At 40.3% G+C, this 22,196-nt stretch overlaps 2 protein-coding genes across 4 annotated transcripts in view; one reads left to right on the top strand and one right to left on the bottom strand.

Moving 5' to 3' along the window:
- Positions 1-1,838: 1,838 nt before the first annotated feature.
- Positions 1,839-20,318, bottom strand: mmp16b (matrix metallopeptidase 16b (membrane-inserted)). Of its 3 annotated transcripts, none has more exons than XM_026312840.2 (11): positions 20,015-20,318; positions 19,726-19,836; positions 11,141-11,289; positions 10,418-10,534; positions 9,064-9,368; positions 6,888-7,049; positions 6,179-6,396; positions 5,919-6,057; positions 4,904-5,054; positions 3,262-3,377; positions 1,839-2,646 (listed from the first exon to the last, which is right to left on the bottom strand). In XM_026312840.2, the coding sequence occupies exons 1-11, from the start codon at positions 20,144-20,146 to the stop codon at positions 2,285-2,287; spliced, it is 1,962 nt and encodes a 653-aa protein (XP_026168625.1). In that variant the 5' UTR covers positions 20,147-20,318; the 3' UTR covers positions 1,839-2,284. The 3 variants fall into 3 exon arrangements, with proteins under 3 accessions (XP_026168625.1, XP_026168627.1, XP_026168626.1); XM_026312842.2 differs by having other exon boundaries at positions 2,285-2,646; positions 19,726-19,820; XM_026312841.1 differs by lacking the exons at positions 19,726-19,836; positions 20,015-20,318 and adding an exon at positions 13,785-14,163 and having other exon boundaries at positions 2,285-2,646.
- Positions 19,797-22,196, top strand: part of egfra (epidermal growth factor receptor a (erythroblastic leukemia viral (v-erb-b) oncogene homolog, avian)) — a 36,661-nt gene continuing 34,261 nt past the window's right edge. Inside the window, exon 1 of the mRNA XM_026312839.2 lies at positions 19,797-20,058. Coding sequence (XP_026168624.1) covers positions 19,980-20,058 — 79 coding nt within the window. The 5' untranslated portion in view covers positions 19,797-19,979. The remainder of the gene's footprint in view (positions 20,059-22,196) is intronic.

Genomic DNA, 22,196 nt, shown 5'->3' with positions numbered 1-22,196 from the left:
AAACATCTAATCAAGGTTCAGCCCATCAACTATGGTTCAATCCATTTAACCCTTCTCAAATCCCTTGACTGATATGTTATAAAATGGCATTGCCTTGATGTCAACAGAAGATTACGTCAGATATCCTGTACAGTTGATGTTGATGATCATTTCAAGTAAAAGAGTAACAAAAACAAGAAGCACAAATATTAAAAAAAAAAATCACATCATGAATCATCACAAACAGATCATCTGGCAAATTCTGAGAAATGCTATACCACACAACCACATTGTTACATGAATGGCAGGCAACCAAAGGCAACTGCAAGACAATATATTTCACTGGGATCCAGGTTGTGTGTTGCATTTATAATGCAATACATGGAGAGAGAAAAAGCGTCTGCTCAGCTTAGCTCCATCTTCATAAATCACCTCTTTAAATGTGCTAGATTATTTAGTTTTTTGTACTTACCTGATTAAACAATTTTGAAAAGATATATGATGTATGTGTGAAGTTATATTGTATATATGTATTATCATAGATCATGATATATATGTGAAATATTCAATATCAAACTTAATTTTGCTGGTTTTAGTTTTCCGATATGCCTGTTAATTCCAACAATGTTAGAGTAGTTTTATAAACATTTATTAGTAATTTGTTAATGACACATTAGTGAGGTTTTTAGTATGAAGGTTAATTACAGTTACAGTGCATAAGATAACCTGGTTACATTACTGAACACACAGCCAAAACCGGTTCAACTTCTTTTCTGACACCCACAATTTCGAAAAGTGTCTTTATTTCTTTATTGTTTGAATGTATTGTCTTTTTTTACAACAACGGTTTTGCTTTGCATTTCCTTAAAAACTATTAGTAGAACTTGGTTAAAAAGATGGAGCAATCTGGGCAATGGCCACTGGTATAAGGCTGGCGACTAGAGAAGCAGAGATGATTTTTGTTGTTTAAGAAAAACATATATCAGTTATCAAATGAGTACATGTAGTTTTTCTTCCTCCTTTCTAATTTCTCACCTACTTCTGTCTATCCTGTACTATGTGAAATATGTAACCTTACAAACCTTGTACAAAACTTGAAAAAACTGTTTAAATGTATGGACTGTCCTGTTTGGAGTATTAGTGTCCAAACCTAGCAGATAAATAAGGGAAGCAGGATGTTAGCTGTTCAATAACTGTCACCACAGTATGGTACGCATACAATATAGTGGGGGTGACTACTCTCTTTCACGCACATACACACAACCTTCCCTTTGTCTCTCGTCCCCTCTGGTGAGGCAAAGCGATAGCTGATATTATTTACTATCAAGTTGATAGCCTAGTTGCCGTCCGGTATTTAGCACAGCGTAGCACATTTTCAAGAGTAATGAACCCATTGTGGATCAAACTGTGACTAGTGGTTTTGAAGTTGCATTATGTGCAGTAATTAATGGCTTCATACACTGTTTGTATTCCTACTTTGTCAATCAGTACCCAGCTACCAGAGAAACAGGGAGAGAAAGAGAAGGGAGTTTAAGCTATCTGTGATTAAGGCAGTCTCATAAATATTGCAGAGAGATTTTTGGCCCCTGTTTGGAGACAGACTGCCACAACAGTCTTGAGTTCCGAGCTCTTCCTAACGGCTGTTTCCTATCCCCACAGATTACAGAGCAGACGGGTGGATGAGAATAGAAATGGCAAAAGAAAATCTGAGTATGATGCCACAATGTTCGATCTATCCCATCAAAAACAACATCGAGCAGTAATCCTCTTTGGAAGAAAAGGTCATATTTGGTTTGTGTATCAGTCTTCCACATAATGAATGATCTTTTACAGGGACCCTAAATAAAAGAAGAAGCACAGCGCATGGCGATTTAATTAAGAAATGAAAGTAAAGTAGAAGCCTATATCTAATTTGTCCACTGAAGTTAGTGCTAGGGGCTTTTAAAGCGGCGTGCAGAGACGAGGATAGACAAAGATCCCACTTACAGTACAGTAGCTTAACTCTGTCTCACTTAATTGAGTTCATTCCAAGATACAGAAAAAAAGTCTAAGCAGATACATACATATTAGTTGGACATAGGAGATGTGGCTGTCTCACTTTCTTCAGCTGTCTTCTGCTGATCATTTCGCTTCCTTGCAGTTTGCACGTTATGAGTTCAAGCAGTTTTAAAAATCTGCCAACATGGCAATCCTTATGTACTGTACCCTTTACAGTGCTTCCAATTACTGTACTTAGGGCTTCAAGCAATAACTAGACCTTTATCAGAGCTTCACACTCCTTCTCTATACAGTGCAGTATCATCCCTCACACCCACTCCTGCATGGAGCGCTTGCAGTACAGTATGTGGCGCTGTGTACTCTTCCTCCTGAACTGGAAAACGGTGTAGAGGAGGACCATCATGCACAGCGCCAGGACACAGGGGATAGCGATGGCCACTGCTTTCTCAGTGCCCCCCGTGCTGTCAAGTTTGATGACAACGTCCACATCGCCATTGTCATAATGGCGCTCCTCCGCCACCGGGGGGCTCCAGTCCCAGTCGGGGTCTGCAGGTAGGCCGTCACAGCCCATGAAGTCCCTCAGGATGGATCTCGGGTAGCCGGGTTCCACACGAAGCAACTGGTTGTTGAACTTCCAATATTCCTTTCCCTTGTAAAAGTAGGTAAAGCCTGGACAGAGGGATTGTGGGACACACATTTGCTGATTTTACAGTTGAATAAACAATGACACAGTAAGTATTCTTTAGTTGCTAGTGACAGTTTATAGTGCAGGGGAGTAGTCTAGACGGATGATTCTTGCTAAAATTAGGCTAAAAACATGGGAAAACATGCTTAGCTATTATGAGCAGTGTATTGCAACAGCATTGTATGCATAGAGTTTATGATTTATTATTGTCCTTTTGCACAGTTAATGTGTGCAGATCCTCTGACCTGAATTAATACTTTAGCAACATTTTGAAGTACATATTATGGAAAAACATAATACATAAAACATTTTTTCATATTATGAAATTATAAAATGACAAATGATTATGATGATGAGAAATACTCTTCAACTAACATCCTATTTTCCTATTTATGTTATTTATGTTTTGCAACACACAGTACAAAATGCAAACCCAGAGTAGGTGTAGTTATTTGAACCTGTTGCTTTTTGAACTGAGATGAATCTTTAAATTATAAATGTCCCTGTTTCTCAGTAGCAATGGTAATGTGATGCTAGCATGTACAACTACTTAGCTCCAATATCACTAACTCATTCTGCACTCAGTAAAGCTGGCATACCATTGGCTTTATCCACAAAAGCTCCCTGTGGAGAGTCAGGGATGCCCTTCCAGATAGTGATGGGTTTGGGATAACCTGGGTCCATGGTCCTCATGTCCTCATTGTACCTCCAGTATCTACAACAGGACAGAAAGAAACACCAGTCATTGAAGATGTTTTCATGTCAGTGTCATGTACCCCTGTCAGACACTTAACCTTGCAGACAGTCAGAGTGCTGATGTAGCTCAATACCATGTAGGAGGAAATTGTGCATTCTTGCAAGAATGCACAAATGCATACGCTCACATTCGTACAACAGTTCGGGCAACTGGACATCACCATCACCAAAACCATTATCACTGGAGCACACAATTTGTTCATCAGTCTCCACAAAGGCAACGTTAATTTCCCTGTTCTATCCCTGTCACCACCAGAATCATCAAAAGACATCAAGAGACTGGCTGTTTGTTGTGTTTGCTCCCTTAGGAAAAATCTGCTGACACAACTTTACCAGCCAACTGAGTGCTCAAGAAACAAAGAATTAAATGTTAAAACTCAATTTGGCAAATCTGAATAAAAACTATATATTATGGCTTGATATTATTGTGGATAAATTGTGGCATTACACTGGATTTGACTATATTCATTACACAGTCTTGCAACTTGCAGCCAGACTTAAAACAACAGTCTCCACTCTGATTGTGGTCATGTAATCATCAGCAACTGATTTAATTCACATGACCAGAGACAGCATTCAATCAGTCATCTGCAGTATTCTGTGTTTGTCTGCCATGCAAATTTGTTTCGGAGGTTGTTGTGATTGATCTGCTTCTCACACGCTGGTGCTCACACATAAATCTTGCCGCCGCAGCATCGTTTCTTTAAATTAGAACAAACATCACCCTGTCACACAGAGACAGAAAGATAAAATCCTGTTCGAGACGATGGACAGAATGTCCTGTTTGTCATGATGTGCAGCAGCAGGTTGAGGGATGACAGTATCATGACAAAGCATTTTGTCAGCTCTCACCACAGGGTCTCCAGACCTCTTAGGATATGATTTATCATGACAGCTGAACAAACATGTGAGTCACATTGGCATACACTCAAACATTAAGACACATGGAATGCACATAGATAAACAACAGATTCACTGTTTTTGGTTGTTTTGGAAACATTCCCTGGTTTAAGTTCTGTACAGGTAAGTAACAACAAATTTGATTAAAAATGATAACTTCCTGGCACCCTGAAGCAAAACAATTACCATTACAAATGTTGCTCTAACACTGGGTCATAACAGGTTGAATACCAATAAGCAGTGTGTGTCTGCTGTTAAAGAGGCAATTAGTGGTTTCAAAGCAACATGAGACAGCTTGCAGAGCTTCGAGGATGCCAAATTATTTATGCCAAAATTAAAGATGCATTGATCAACACACCTGCACATAGGCAAACAATGCATCAGTAAAGAGGAATAGAAGGAAAGGTGCTTAAAGGGTGCAATGATTGTACATGCTCTTTGATAACACAGAGTAAACTGTAATGTTTATTTATTATTGTAATAAGCAAAAGTTTAAACCTTTGAGTCCTCAGAGTTTTTGTTTTTGCTTTGGTTCTGCCAGATTGCTGAACGTCATAACATTACTAATAATCATTCCACACAGACCTGTCTCCTTTGAAGAAGTAGGTTTTGGCGACATCCTCCCACCAGACAGCTGTCTCGATACTCTGAGTGGGCATGCCGCTCCCGAACAGCGAGATGTCCTGAGGGTACGAAGGCTGGAGAGTTGTGTCCTTGAAGACCCAGAAACGGTTTCCTAAAATACACATACAAAGTTAGGAGGCTGTGGGGCAAATAGATTATCTTAAAGATGACCTCAAAATTAGACAAAACACAGCCGACTCTGAGCTCATCCAAGCCTTCTGTAGGTTTTTTTTCGCCTGCGAGTCTATTTTATTTCTATTCACATGACTTCAAAGGTCAGATGTTTGAGCACATTTACAAAATATCTGCACAGCAGAAAATCTATGCAGGGTTATCTGTAATACAATAAATAGAAAGATGATGCTCTAAAGACAACTCTGCCAAGACTTGTTGTTTTGAGCTTTATTGAAGCTATTGTTGCATTTAATTCAGTTTGATCATAAGTGCCTTAGGCAGAGTGAGGAAGCTATTGGGGTGTGTGCGCTTATAGTAAGTCGTTAGACACAAAGACACACACACAAACACAAGCACAGTTAAGTTCCCTGGAGTGAATAAATAAAGCATGAGGCGCTCTGATCCCACTGGGTGACAGATGTCATGTTAATCTGCCTGATGGACGGATGGCAGTACCGGACGTGCACCCGTTCTGTTACCATACAGAACAACTTCACAGTCACCCAGTCTATTACTCTACAAGGAAAGATTACTATTTGTTTAGAGAGCTCACACTTTAAAATGCACTAGTGGTGGAAGTATGCAATTAAAAATGCCTTTAAATGAGTAAATACAAGATCACTGTATGTTTTAAAAGCTCACAATTTCACATACACTTTTAGTGGTGCTACACAATAAAAATTACTATTTTATTTTTCATTTATTAGTTATTATGTAGACAGAACTTTGCACAATACAAACAAAGCCAGGACTTCCTTGAAGAAACATTGCTAAAAAATGTTAAAAAAAAAAAGTTTATTACCTTTGAAAAAGACAAATTTTCCTTCGCTATTTTCATAGACAGCATCAATTTTGGGAGGCAAGCCTTTCCAGAAGTAATTAATCTGCATGGGGTAGCCTGGTACAACTGAGTTGTCCCGTACCCTCCAAAACCATTGGTCCTATTGAAGTACATAAGGTAGAATCATCATCATCATCATCATCATCATCATCATCATCATCATCATCCCAAACTGGTCTAAACCAAAAGCTGTTTTTACTCAAACAGATAATCGGTTCTACCTTGAACACAAAAAGCTCCTGTCGGAGGATGGCCAGGGTATTGAAGCCACCATCGCAGATGTTGGGTTTGGAGTTAGGGTTGGAGGGCTTAGCCCCCTGTGGAGGGCGGTGGGGTCTGGCATGGCGGTCATGTTTGCGAGGGTCTGAGGGAGGGTGGAAGCGAGGAGGAGGGACCGTGGGTGGGGGCCTGGTGGGCTGCGGGGCTCTATCAGGTGGACCTATACGCACACACACACACACACACACACACACACACACACACACACAACACACAACACAGGTTATTCCTTCCTCCTTCCTCCAACATGTAGTTTTGACATGTTTAGAACAATTACCTATGTTGTGACTGTCTCCATTCTGATTTTAGATATGTTTACAGTGTTTTGACCAGTATACCTTTAATTTTGGCACTGATGATGTGGCCTCTTTGGAGCACTGTTAGCTGACTCATTTTGCTTTGAAAACGCCTGTTGGCTGGCCTATTTAACAGCTGACAAATGCTGCTTACTGGCATTCAGCCCTATATGACTGATGCAGCAGCATTTCTATTAGTGACTGAGTTACTTCAGGATTTATAGTTCTATACTTCAATGCAGTGATGGAACAATATATGTAACATATGTAACGTTTTTACATTGGTTTTTAATTATATCATCATCTCTGATACAAAAACAAAAGAGATAGACTAATGTAGAAAACAGAGGGTTACCATAGATTTTCTGGATGCCCTGTAGGTCATCATGAGGTAGTTTGAAGTTCTCTGTGTCCATGTACTGGTAAAAAGGAGCCATGATAGCAGTGGGGTCATTAGAGTGCTCCAGACCGAGGGCGTGGCCCAGCTCATGAACAGCAACCAAGAAGAGGTCATTACCTTGAAAAGAGGACAGCTGTACTGAGAATGGCATATACATTTTTTTTTATTGCAAACTCAATATCTATCATGTTTTGGATTGTAACATCCACTGAGGTAGCTTGGTGCAAGAAAATCTTAGTAAGGATTACTGGAGGTAAATTGTCAAGAATAAGCACATTTTCTCTTTTCCTCCACAAGGGAAGATAAGCCACATGTGATCCACAGCTCACAGAGAACTGCCAAGGGCACCAAAGAAAAGTGAGAATACAAACACACATCCATGTAATGCATCTGAACACAGTCAAATGTCGACCTAGTACAAGCAGACATTGTGGCTGTATTCCATATTACATTTAAGCGCGGACACACACACACACACACAAATGAAAAAGAAAAATGTCATGGTCAGTGCCTATGGTCAGCGCTCGGCTCACAGTGTCGACCTGATTTAGAAAGAAGTACACCATTTACGTACAGCTTGTGACTGAAACTGTCCCCAGGAGATTGTTGCCCTTTAAAACATGATATCCAGTCCTGCCAGGAGCACTGCAAAGAACAACCACTGACCCTCAGTCAGCAGCTAAAAGGTTACACCTTCCCCTCCCCTCTTCATCTAACACAACCAGCCTCTTCCACCTAGCCAAAAAATGTCCCATAAGAGCTCCCAGGAGAAAAGCTGGAGCTACCATTAGTGCACATGTCAACATGCAAAATTTACTATTATGCCGCTGTGAAAGCCCATTAAAGATTGCACAGTTTTCCAGATGCATAAGCTGAGAGGAGCTTTTTAGAATCAGCCTCAGCAATCCACATGGATAACCCTGACATACTGTGCAAGGGTGAACATGAATTTGACTTGGGAGTTTGAGACAATCACCAATGGAATATGAGAACAAAAGCAATAGATGGAGGAGAGCTGATGGGTGGCAAGCAGTTTCCCAGAAGAAACGCAATTAGAGCTGCAACTCCAGCCTCTCCTGCTGCTGCAAGAAGCCTAGCACCCCGTAGGTAGGGTAATTAAAGTGTGTTTGGTTGCATAGATAATAAATGTATCTTATTTGCCCCTATGAGCTGCCAGAATACACACTGGCAGGGTGCATGCTGTAACGCAACGTAACATAACAAAAAATATTACCTAAGATAACTTATACTAACCAAATTTAACTTGACTAGTTCTGCTTAAAATTACATAAAACAACACAAAACATAAGATAAACTAACCCAACCTAACCTACCATAGCACAGCAATATACTATGATATGACATGACCTGATGTCATATGACACGACATCACAATATAATATAATATGACCTATAACTCAACCCAGCGTAACTTATAAGGCTATAACATAACATAAATATAACATAACATGACATGACATGACATGACATAATATTACATAACATGACATGACATAATATAATTTAAATACATAACCTGAGCTGAACTGCTTTGTTAAAGTAATGGTATGGATGTTTCTCTGCTACTTTTACGTAGATCTATTTTGAAGCATACCATTGAGCTACATCAAATTCACTAAAACCGGAATAGCCATAATCATGGGCCAGCAACCAAAGTCTTAAAATAGCAGGGCTTTCTATCCTGTCATCTCAAGAGCTTATTATGCAGGGAAAAACATCAAAATCCTGACAGATGGGTTGATGCGTCTTTACAGAGCACAGACCGTTCAAAGACATCTCTGCATTCTTTGTTTTTGGTTAAGCATCCCTCATACCCTGCATTGTAATACTGTCTCTGCCATGCTGCCCTCCTGCCTAACCATCTGTATCTTCATTATATACTTTCAATCAATCCTTATTGTTTTTACTTGATGACAGCTTTTTTTCTGTTTCTCTATGCTTTCCTCACTTCTTTCCACACACTTTACTAGTGTACTTCTCTGTCAACATTCAGAATTGAACAATCTTTAATACTCCTTATTGGCTCATTATTACTTTGTCTTACTCCTTGCCACCACCACTGCCTTTCTCTCCTGATTTAAGGTTTACACCCATTTTCTCCACCACATACCATCATGGTTGGGGTTCCCCAGGGTCCAGGGTTCATCTGAGTCAAAGTGTGTGTCCCCTCCTATGCCAGGGCCTGGGAAATAGGCGTGGGCAAGGAATCCGCCCTCCCCATCAAAAGGTGAACTGTCCCCGTGAAAACCCGAAGCGAAGATGATGGTGATGTCAACGTCACGCCTGCCAGTCTCCAGGGCGCTGTATGGAACGGCCTCAAAACGCAGAGGAGTCACACCCTGCCACACATCAAATGCCCGCCGGATGGCATCGTGGGTCTCCCGGGCACCCACCTTTGGCGTGACATTTTTTATACTGTCGAAGGAAAAACAAATAAATCAATCAGGCTGTGAAAATACTGCTACAGTGTTGTCATTAACATTCAGCTATTTTGAACTAGAAACAAAACATTTAGGAGCAGCTGAAATAAATGACATACTGCATCATCCCCGTGCCTCGTTATCCTATTAATTTCAAGTGAACATTTTTACTTTTCGAAATGAGGAGACACTTAAAAAAAAAGTCACACTTGACACAACTATTTCAAGCCCAGCAGCTTTCACTGAACTTTTAACACAGGAGTCGTTATCAGTCCCTGGCAGGCAGAGAGGAATGGGAAATCTTGTCCCTCTCTCTCTCTCTCCACTCATTTTCATGAATAAAGTGCAGTCAGCAGCAGCACTGGCTCAGCACTGATTGACATTCCATTAGGAGAGGTGGCTCATCAATTCAAATTCGGAGAGGAAGGAAGGATTTGAATAAATTGACAGTGTTATCGTCTATTACTGCTGTAACCTGTCAATTTGCAGTTGTGCCAGCGATGCGTTTATCAGTTCTCCTCAGGACTTATTAAAGGCTGGAGCTTAATCAGGTGAGATAAGATGAGGGAGAGAATATTTCTGCTGAGATTATGAACAATTTACACTCAGGATTTTTTAAACTGTTTAATATGAGGGAGAGGACAGCTTTCAGTCTTCATGCTACTTAAATAAATTTATTTGTTTTGTTTAATAAAAAAAAAAAAATGATAGTGTTAAAAAAAAAATCTGCCCGCTCCAAATCTTCACTTTGCCAGGAAGCTATTTTTACACTGGAAAGTAAACATACTCACAGCACACATGGGCAAATTTATGTGTTAATCCATGTGTTTCTGAATGTGTGATTATGACTATATTTTTGTGTGTGTGCCTCCTCATATGTGACGTATTTGCCCAGTCTCTATGACAACACAGAGCGTGTGATCCCTGGTGGTCAAAGACCAATAGAAGAGACAGAGGAGAGCTGAGAAAATGAACACGTGAACTCTACAGTAAGCGCAGCTAAACTCAATGGTTGCTATGACAACCTCATCCACTGCCTCTTACCTGTAGGTGATGTGTGTACGCTGCCATTTCTGTCCTGTCAGCGCATATCTCCGCGTCCGTGACCTCGAAGAGCTTTTAAATTTGTCCGGAACTCCACAGCGAGGCTTTTGCATCCAACTTAAAGAGAAAGGGGAAGAGAAGACAAGAAAAAGATGACTCAAGTGTGCTAACTAAAACCAGGAGTCAAACACTATCACAACACAACACAACGCACTGAAGTGAACTCAGCAGTTCTCTTCCCAAAAGGTGCCAGATAATGATAGCAGCAAAATAAGGGAGTGAATAAGGGAATAACTACTCCAGACTACAGCCATCGATACGTATGAGGTGTAAGATCAAAATCTCAATGAGGTCTGAGAGAAAGTAAGAGTTTTATGTTTCTCATTGATACCACATCAGTGTTTCACAGTTACAGAATACACACAATGCATAAAGAACACATAGATTCTCACCTCAGCGTGATATCACTGCATCATCATGCAAAATGAGAAAAAGGAAAAGTGTTAAAACCTGCACCTGGGGTTCAGGTGAGGTGATTTGGGGGAGGGGTGGGGGGTGTAAAATAAATTTCTGTCCTTCACTAGTTCATTGATATATTGATAGGCATTTCTTCTTCATTTTAAATAAATGAGAAGAACATTTCCATTCATGTAACACCAAAATAAAAGTTCATCTGCACCTTAGCTTGTGTTTGTACAAACATAAGCACATGTGTATACTCACTCCTTGGTTTTCTCATCCAGTGTCCCTGTGACATTGAGGCCATAGACGCGCTGCATGGCAGCAATGGCTGAGTGCATGGTTTGGGCCGAGCGCTGGACAGACATTCCCGGTTCTGTGCGGGGAAGGTAGCCATACCTCTGTAGCCATCCCTATGTGGGGGAAGAAAAGGAAAAATGTAGGCATTCGTTGCATATCGTGGCTATTTTAAAACTTGTTTTAGACTCTTCGCTTTCATTAGAAAACTCAACGATGAGAGAAAAAAGGAACAACAAAATACAGATGGAATAGCAAATGACATGCAACAGAGGTCCCAGACTGAAATCACATTTAGGATAATGCACATTTAAATTTTTCTGCCAAACAATTGGGATGCCTAAGTTTGTTCATTTTAATAAATGAGTCAATCATCGACTACAATGTACTGAGTATTGTGTGCAATACATCAAAAGTGAAAGGCTATTAAAATAATCTATTGTCTTCGTGTCCTCCCATTCACCGCAGATACCGTATGAACTTGAATTCCCTACAGTTTGTGTCTGATTAGATTGTAACCACATGTAACCATTTCGACATACACTTTTTTTTTCAAGACTTTACATAAGACTGGAAGTCTATCTAGTACAAACACAGACCACAGTTGCTCCTTCACTGCAGTGGTTGGGGTACCTTACCCAAGGGCACCACATCTGTGGCTGTAATGAGGACAAAGTATTGTTTGTTTTAGCCACCCTACCCAGTTTTCCCAGTAAGTGGTGACTCCACTGAGGTAGGGTATCTGGCAACCTTCCAAGCATAATCCTGCTTCTTTCCCGCTATCACTCCTGTAATAAAAATCAATACTAATATGGCTGTGAGTCATTCATCCTGCATCTCACAAGAGGCTGTAAACTGGCTAAACATTGCTACAATACTATTTCAGTAGAGCTAGAACTGGGAATGAGCTACTGTGGTTATATTTACATTTAACATCACAGAGTGAATACTGTTCTAATAAGCTTGAGTGACATTCTATATGCTTAAATTGTATGTTCAGCAGTGTTTTATATTTAAATTTATCTGTATGTTTGCAATTTGTTTTTGTCTGTTTTGATCATTCCTGAATGGCTCGGAGCTGTCTGTTACCACTGAGTATAATTCATCTAATCGTAGCGATGGATTTTAGCCAGCAGGAGGGTCGGCATCTTGCTTATTCTTTGGCTGCTATACTCAATAATATTGCACATTATTGATCTGTAAAATTATGGACCTACATTATGGCTGGCAAGGTTGCAGGGTGCAGCGTGTCATGTTACATTTCATCACATATCATAAATATTTTGCTCTATCTTGTTTTGCACATTACTGCAGCTCACATAGTACATCTGTAGGCTACTGGTCTATTGTACTCTTTAATTGTCCCCTTTGTCTTGTACCTTGTCCAACTGCACTGGTTGTATGTGGCCCATTGTCCATTTCGTATAGTTTTTGTCTAAAAAATACCTGTTGTAAAATTTGTTTTACTGTGCACTGTTTTCACTGTACATGGTGGAAAAGCCGATAAAAAGCCCTTGAACCTTGAACCCTTAAACCTCAGAGGCACAGTGCAATCATTTGCATTTGAATCCCTGCTAGTGACCTTAGTCAGAGTGTGTATCCTGCGGCTGCTAATCAGGGTGCATGTGCAGGACTGTGGCCCTGCCTCCTCCTGCCCTACAAAGCAAGATACGGAGGAGAGAGATGAGACTGGGCATCATTCAGGGGTCACTCAGTCTGGATTCTGAGGGCAATGAGGTGCCCACGCCATCCACAGCTGTCTACATCCCAACCAGCTGCCTCCCTATCACTACACAGCCTATGAGATCTGCTCCAGCTACCTAATCTGGCTAGCTGTCTCCTCTGTCCATCCCTCCCCCTTTCGCCTCTTTTCCTCTTTCTGCTGAGCTAAACGCCTTGTTTATCCCTTTTTCCCTCTCTCTCTCTCTCTCTCTCCTGTGGGTGTGTTTCCTGTGTGTGTTGTGTTTGTTTAAAGGCACAGATCTCAGAGAGATATGGGCCAGATTTCAGTGAGCCATAAAATTGAATAATGATGCGTGTGTGTGAGTGTCAGCCTCAGCATTTAATTTCTTCAGAGTGGTGGGACGAGAGACCGTGGTGAGGATGAAAATTACATCAATTAATAAGGTACAAAAAAGCAAATCCTATTATGCAACTTGTGCCTGTGAACGTTTAATCTCATCCAAAAACTATGATGCTGCCAGAGCACGTCTGACGTTATGGTGGCCTGTCACAAAACTATGCTATGAAAACATGATGCTGTAGGGCATCTCTTCTAAAACAGACGTCTCGAGGTGCAATCATATCTGGGTTGCACAGTCCGGATCAATGGGATGGATCCGCTCAGAACCTGGACCGCAGTGTAATAACCTCAAATGAGCATCCTTCTGTTTCTTTGCAGCCTAAAATTGAGAAAAGCCCGATATTTTCGGTGCGTGAGTTGTCCTGATAGGCTTACAATGTCTCCTGTGTTATGCGTTATGGTAATTGTGCCCACGGATAACGTGGGGAGTCAGTATATAGCCTATGTTTGTCGCGCTGAGGCAGATGATGTGGAAGGAGAGAGCGCGGTCGTTTATGATAACCAGGGAGGGAAGGCCATTTATCTTACCTCAACGCTGAACTGATGATCCTCCTCTCCGGACACGGCACACGAAATCCAAAGCAAAAGGTGCAAGCAGAATGCTGCCGCGTAAAAGCAATCCGATGGTTTTCTTTTACTGGAGGATTCTAAGGTCATAATGACCCGTTTTTCCCGAGTGTTTATTAGGAGAAGCCGCCCGTGTGTTTTGGCTCTTGTGTCAAATAAAAACCATCAGGCGAGCTGTCAAGGCAGATTCAGATGAAAACGAGAAAAGGATCCGCGTTTTCTAAAATCCCGATGGTGGCGTACGATATTCCGATGTCAAGCAGAGATAACGCGGCATGTTAGACCCGCTGCCCTCGCCATTCTTATTTACATCAGGGGCTACATCTATCCAGCAGCATCAATGGCCATGTACAGTACCCAGTCTGCGCAAGATAGGCTCCCTCCCGACTCGACGCCTGCGCTTTGATTTCTCTCACACAGCGCAGCTCTGCTTGGCAGCATTATGAGCGCTGCCCTACAGAGTCATGAGAGATGAAATACCATTCTTCAGAACTGCCTGTACCTTTGAGTTTCACACTGCAACTACAGCGGCTCTGTGCACAGATATTATGCTCCTATATTCAAGATAGTAAACAAAGGCCTAGGTCCAAAATATGGATCCTTTGCTGATGTTTTGATAAAGCTGAGCCAGATTATTGTCATGTGTACCCTGTAATAAACCAAATATAGCCTGCACCTTGCCAGAAACTAAATCATCATGATAAGCCTATATAGGACACCAGGCCATTAGCTGGCTATTATCCTAATCATTCTCATTTATCTTGACATATTTGCCTCACAGTTTATCCCTTTGTTGATCTCTGGCCCGAAGACCCACAGCTGACGACCTGACAGCTTCTTAAAACATTTATAGCTGCTACAGCTCTTTATAGCCCACATAGGGCCTAGAGAACCTGCTGCCTCAAGCAAACAAGCCACAAGATGGCGGTGTTTCATTGAGGAACGTGTCCTCCAGCTACTTCCTTGCAAAACCTTGCAGGACACAGGACACACAAAACCTGAATCCACCCCTCAGGAACTAATGAGCCGAGAAATGGATCTGACATTGATTTAATATGACAAGCAGAAAGGGCAAACGGAGAAGGTGAAGATGAAGCTCATTACAGCATCTTTAAGGGTTTCTATGTTAACATACAGTAATATGCTCAGGGAGAGCTTCAGGTGATTTGTACTATTTGCATTCATGCCAAATACATAAGGAATGGATAACAGATAAATAAGGAGGCTTTTCTTTCCATCCTTCCATCATCGAACCATTTATCTGTTAATGGTGGGAGGCATCAGTAAAAACTGAGAGGCCTGCTTCAGATCTGTCCTATGATATTCCTGTCAAGGCACTTTACGAAGGAGTCGGCTCAGTTGACTCTTCTAGGACCAGTGTCCAAACCTGACTCTGAAGCTGACATTTCCCTGAAAAGAGTGAAAATGTCTGCAGAGAAATCTAAATTTTAGCTGATTATATCCACGATCTCATTCTATCAATCACTTGTACAAGAGAGATTTGGAGTGAATACCATCTGCCAAGCTGACAGATTTGTGGCTTGGCAGTTTTTTTTTGTAAAGACAGTCCAATACAAAATGTGCACTGCTGACGCCAGTTTGTCTAACAGTCGATCTTTTGATCTCTTTTATTCACACTTGTGAATGACTCAGAGATTCCTGCAGTTAGACACATTTTCTCATCACTGATTTGAGAATGAGACCGGCCACTTTTACTAGAAAAGCACCTCGACTGTACCAAAGTGGAAATCAAAGGCCCATGAAACAAAAATAACTGCTTCAAAGAGCAGGTCCAGAGTCAAACTGAGCTCCTCTAGATAACAACGGACTGTTATCTAGTCCAAGAACATCACAAAATGGTACAATTTTGTTTGAGTCTGATACATTCATTTTTTAAACGTCCACAGGCCAAATAGGTTGCTGCTCCCACAGGATACAGAATCAATAATGGGCCTTAAAAAATCACACAGTGAAAACCAGTGATGAAAAGTTGAAAAATTTAACTCAGAGGTGCGAGTGCGATTGTGAGGTATTCACACTGCACTTTATTTGAACTTCACCTCTACTACAACTTAGAGGCATACTATATATATATATATATATATATATATATATATATATATATATAATCTACTGCTAAAATTTCACAGTGCAGTATTTTGTCTGTTGTTTTGTTTTGCTTTTCTATAGTGAAGCCATTTTGGTAAGTGCTATATAACTCCTCATTATTACTGTTGTGACATGCTTGGCCTGCCTCACACATCAACATTTTCTACCAAAGTAGCTGAATTAGCAGTGAAACCTGAAGACATGGGACTTTCAGTAAATGATTTGCATTCTTCATAACTGCAAACAAGGTGTTGCGAGTTTTGCAACAGGATGCAACTGGTTGAGAAGTTGAGAAAGGACTCCTATTGGATTAAAACAGGTTCATTCATTTACTTTGCTATGTTTACTGTGTAACCCATAGAGCTGCCATGGAGACCACATGCTCGGGCAAGTGAACGCGGCTCAGAGCCAAAGACCATGGGCCTCATCAGGAAATGGTAAAACACAGTGCAATAAGACACATGCACAAATTTTATTGTTCTTCATAAGAAGAGAAAACAAAGTGTGCATGTACTGTATATGTGTGCTCAACATTACAAAACAGCAATCCATTCCTACATTCAAATATTTGCCTTTACTATTTAAATTTAGCTTAAATGAGAATTTCCTTTAGAGGGCAGATGGTGAGATAAAAGTAATCTCTGGCTTCTCTAATTAAACTGAATTAATTGGTATTTGACAGGTTGTTCTAAATGCCTGGGGCTTTTTCATACCGCTGAAAACTGAATTTAGAAAGGCGTTATTAAAGCCTTCAGGGATTCAGTTACATCTAATCTAACATGCCAGAGATATGGCAGCAAAACAGGTACCTAAAAAGGTAGAGATTCACAGGAAGTACTTAGGACTATAACATTTTCTAAATTATGAGAAAATGTCTTCATATATTTTATCATTCTAGCCTTTAGATACACAGCAGCATGGTGGCTTGGTGATTAGTACTGTTGCCTCACAGCAAGAAGGTTCCTGGTATGAAACCTGGCAGAGGCCTTTCCATAACTCTGGTTTCCTCCCACAGTCCAAACACATGTATGTCAGGTTGATTGGTGACTCTAAATTGCCCATAGGAGTGAGTGTGAGTGTGTGAGGTTGTTTGTCTCTATGTGGCCCTGTGATGGACTGGTGACCTGTCCAGCGTGTATCCCTGCCTTCCACCCAAAGAGAGCTGGGATAGGCTCCAGCAGATCTTGTGACCCTGTTTCGGAATAAGCAGGTATAGATAATGGATGGATGGCCTTTAGATACTATTATGTTTTGATTTTGAATTCACATTTCTGCTAATGGCCCTTCAAGAAAAAATATATAAAGCAGACTTCTTACTTATTACATAAAGATAAAAAATATTTTGAAAAAATCACCCTTTAATAATGTGCTTTATCAAATGTCAGAAAATCCAATTTAGTATTCAGCTTCCAACATATCCAACATATGTACATTTTTATTATACATAACAAAGAGAAGCGTCACATCCTCACATCTACGCAAACATTTGCCTTAAAATTAACACATATTTAATGAATTATCAAAATTGTTAATACTTGTTAACAATAATTGTTGCAGTTCTGCTGAACACCTTCACTGGTGTTGGTCATTGTCATAAACACAACTATTATGAAGTCTACATGGGTGGATGCAGCAGATGCTTCCCCTCCAAACGACAGTGCATGTTTTTTAAAAGTAGAGTTAGATGATTCTGATGTGGTCCATCTGGATCCTGCAGGCAGACCAGACTTCAGACCTTCAGGACGATGAGCCGTCTTCTTTCTACAACACGGTCTCATAATTTCTGCCTCACTGAACGATTTAAAAAGCCTCCCTTTTCAAACATTATTTAATAAAATGCTCATAGAAGGAGTGTCTTAAATTATTTTGATTTTACAGCTTTACATTTATTAGCATTCATGGTGTATACTGCTATTCAGATGCTTAACACCAGTGCGTTCTGAACATATAAGTGATGGAAAATGTGTTGAAGATGTGTTTTTATTTTGTCAGTCAGTAGCTGTCTCCTCTCTTTTTGCTCTTTCACACACTTTCTTCATCTTTTCTCTCCCTGCTTCTTCTTTTTTCTTACCCTCTCTGTTAATTCCCCAGTGGTCTGGTTATTGTTCTGTGTTTGTTTAGTATTTCTGTGGTGTGGGGTTCTGGGTAGGCCTGTGCAAAACACACAGGGTCTCAGGCCAGTCATGCATTTTGGTATAAAACACTGTCAAAACTCTTTCTTTCTCTCTGTGGAAAATTTCATAATTGAGACATTTTCCAGCGATGTAGAAATAAGCTGCTGGTGAGAAGCCAAGGTGATTTCTTTCTTTTTGCCCCTTTAATGAGCCTCTAATGTGGCTCACTGTGTGGCAAACCCTGGTTTCAAAACATTTAAACCCAAAACCTGAGTCATACTGAAGTGAAGATTTGATTTTCACTGTATGTGACCTCTCTATATCCTCTTAAAAGACTTAGACTATTTAAAAGTCCATAACCTTGTGAAGGGAAAAGCGATATCACTTCATGGTGATTTTTCAGTTCATACCCCCACCCCCCCGATTTACTTAAATGACACACTTTATTCTGTTTCCCAATAACAGTACACCTAAAACCCTCAAACTGACAGTTGCTTCACATCCATATAGCACATTGAAAATAGCTTAGTGTGCCTTCTCATGTGAAATGTTAGCTTCACATTAGGTAATTTCTCCTCAAGGAGAATGTTCATAATTTCACCCAGCACAATAACCTCTTTCTCCATCAGTATAGCCAGAGACGATTTGCTGAGCCATTAGGCTGCTGTAATGAAATAAACAACAGTGTGAAAAATGATTTCTATCACTCCTGTCCCCATAGAGGCTGATCTGTGTACAACAACAAACACATTTAAGCAGCTTGACATCCAATTAGACTCAGCTCTGTTCAGACAGACACTCTGTCAACAGTCTAGCCGTTTTGTCCATTCAACCCCACTATAACCAAAAATACTGAAGACTCTGATTCATACGCACACATAAAAAAATGTCATTCTCTGTCATTTTGATTTCAGAATGACACAAATTACAGTTGGTCCTGTTGTTGCTGGACAAAATTCAACGAAACCTCTAGAAGTTTGGTTTACAATCCTGGATGAGTCATCGTCATTCGTTTCGCAAAGTTTCTACATGTAGGTGTTCACCTAAAATAGTTTCAGGGACACTTACATCACATCTGCTGTCTAGGTACATGATAAAAAACCCCCTCTCCAAAAAGTAGATGACCCTGTACTGTGCTCACAATGAATGTCAGTGTCTCTGTCTACGTTTTGATGTGGTTGATGTGTATTATTCATCATCAGAGCTCATGAATGGTTATTCATGATGACTGCAGATTGTTTTATATGTCAATGCACTAAAAATGCATACAGTATGTAATGACACTAAGTGTGCATTTCATGAAGGTGTACTAGTGCAGCATCCTGTTATTGTGCAGTCTCATGTATTTATTTGGCTTACAGGGAGAGATCTGAGAATTTCCCATGTCCTGAAGAACTTCTTGTAAAATGCCCATATAGTTATATAGGAAACCATTTGTTATTGTTGTATGCCATACTGACCAGCACGTCTTTCTTCAGGTAAAAAGCTGGATAGAGTTTAGGTTATGTTCCATTTCCTAGTCTTCCCTGCTCCAAACAGAGTAACTGGATTGGGAATGATTAAATGATCATACCTGTATGTGAATTTTTTTCATGCTACAAACCCTGTTTGTATATGTTGGTGCATATCACTGTGTACTATATATATTTTCAAATTAAAATCCATTCTCTGTCCTGTACCTGAGCCTTGGAGAGACGCATATATCCTCCCTCTTCTGACGTCAGCGCAGCCAGAGGTTTGTCCTCGCTGCCTGCGTCCGGACTGCTGGAGATATCTGAGAAGAGGAGGAGCTGTCAAAGTTTGAGAAGGGAAAAGTCTTTTACTTGGCGAGTAAAAAACTTAAACAGTTTGAAGTTTTAATAAAAGCGAACATCGTGGGGCTTTTATGGGGGGCATGGAATGACACCTTCTCACCAGGAGCTTCAAAAACACGATGGCAACCCGTTTTCTGAAGTGGATCATTCTCACCTCTCTGCTCAGCTTGTGCTCCTGTGTTGTGGCGGAAAAGAAAGGTATGATTGTCAGGGAGTATTGCAGCATGTACGTGGCTGGGCTGCAATGTTCAGCTGACTTTCGTTTTCTTCTTAGTTCGTGTGGCATTTACATAAATCTCGTAGAAATCACCGACTGCTCTCAAAACCGCAGAGAAACTTGATCCAGCGTGGGAGAAAAGTTTGTCACAGTCTCGCTGTTCAGCCAGTGACCTGGGAACAACTACACAGAGGCTGCAGGGAAGTTTTAACGTCAGTCTTAAAGCGGGGTAGTTATTGATAATCACGTACAGTGGCGCGCGCGCGTGTGTGTGTGTGTGTGTCCATTGTGTGTTGCGGAAAAATCCTGGGTAATTGGGCAATAGCGAACCGCGCAAATACGCATCTGTGCCACATTCAGCGTAAGTGACGATGGGCCAAGTCTGAACATTTGCACCACACTTGTGATGATGATGATGATAATGATGATGATGGTGCAGGGAGGGGATGTGGATTGTGCAACTTATTTGTGTAGTTTTTTTTTTTGTTTTTTTTTTTTTTGTAGTCAGTTTAAGTCTATGTGTTTTGGATCTGTAGTATTATTTTTTCTTGATTTGTTTTATACAGTATTTGACCTGTTTGTAGCCAAAAATAGAATTACCACTGGGACATGGTGTCACCTTGAAACACACATGTACATTTGATGTATTTACTAACTCTCGTTAGATGTGCTCTTCCCACTGTAGCTGCCCACACATATTTCTATAGGACTTTTGCACAATCCTCATACATAAGAGGTTCAGTGGTGCATGTGCACAGCTCTTACATCTGGTCCTCAGAGGAAATTAGTTTAAATCTGAAGACGTTCCCTTCATTATACATGGAAAAGCGATATAAGGCAGAGAGCATGGGAAGTGTGGCATGGAAAAGTGAAGATGATGAAAGTATGAAAAACAAGTGCTGAAGTCGCAGGGACAGGTTTTCTTAGTGCCTCTTGCTTTGCTCGATTGGAGCTTTGCTTTGGCCATGAAGTTAAGGTCAAAGAACACTTAGTTTTTTATGATATGACAGTGTTTTGACTGTTACTTCAATGCTGTTTATGTCTTTCAGAAATTATGTCTTTTTTTATCAAATCAATATTTGACATAGATATACCTTAAACACAAACAAGATTCTGCACCACAATGCTTAAATTTAATGGTTAAAATCCATTAAAGATTAAAAATTGAAATCATATTTCAGTTTAAGCGACATGCAGTTTGAGTGACTTCATAAAGGCCAGATGTCAGGAGTGAAAGTGACCAGAAGTATCACTTTACTCCCTAATGATTTCAACTTCCTATTCCCATGAATCATAATTGAGCTCACTTATTGCGCTGTTGTTCCTCCTTATAAGCAGATAAGCACAGTGTGTCCATTGCCAGCGGCACACGTGCAAGTTGCATCTTTCCTGTCTGCGCCAACGTGTAACAACCAGCGCTGGTTTTCAGAGAACCATAACAAATCAAAGTGTTTGTGAGCCAAAAAGACAGAGTCCCTAAATATTTCTGGACTCCTAAACAAACCAGACAGTGCATATTTCACAGAGCAGCAAGTCTCCCACAATAAATAAGGATTTTATTAAGACCGGAGAAGATTAGAAATGAGCAGCTGTAATGATGAATATGGTATGCAGTACAATTTGGTTTAATTACTGTTCAGTTTTTTTTATTTTGCAACTGATCCAATTTCCATTTCCAGGGAAATACAAGCTCCACCATATGGCCTGACACTTTTAGTTGTTGTTACTTTTCGTTTTTTGGCCAGGGGCTGAGACAGATGTTTATATGTGGCACACCGTGTTTACCTAGCACAGTGTCCATAACAGTCAACCGTGATTTGAACAAGATGTTGAATTTCAATTATGTTACTTTGGCATCTAAACTGAAAAAAAAAAATGCTTGAATATGTGGGTTGTTTTAGACTTGCTAACTATAATTAACATAATTTTTATTATTGATTAAAGAAAGTGTAGTCAGAGGGTGCCATGTTGTGTGCCTCAGTTTGTGTCATCATGTTTGCAATAGGTTTGTCCATTAACTCTAAATCCAAGCCCGTAAAGCAGACTTTGTTCCTCTATAATTACACTTTGACTACTTGAAATACTTAGATTTTTTTAATTGTCAGTGTGATCATTGAGA

This window comes from Mastacembelus armatus, chromosome 17 (assembly GCF_900324485.2).
Source record: "Mastacembelus armatus chromosome 17, fMasArm1.2, whole genome shotgun sequence".
NCBI classification, from domain to species: Eukaryota; Metazoa; Chordata; class Actinopteri; order Synbranchiformes; family Mastacembelidae; genus Mastacembelus; species Mastacembelus armatus.
This window is presented reverse-complemented; position numbering and strand designations above follow the sequence as displayed.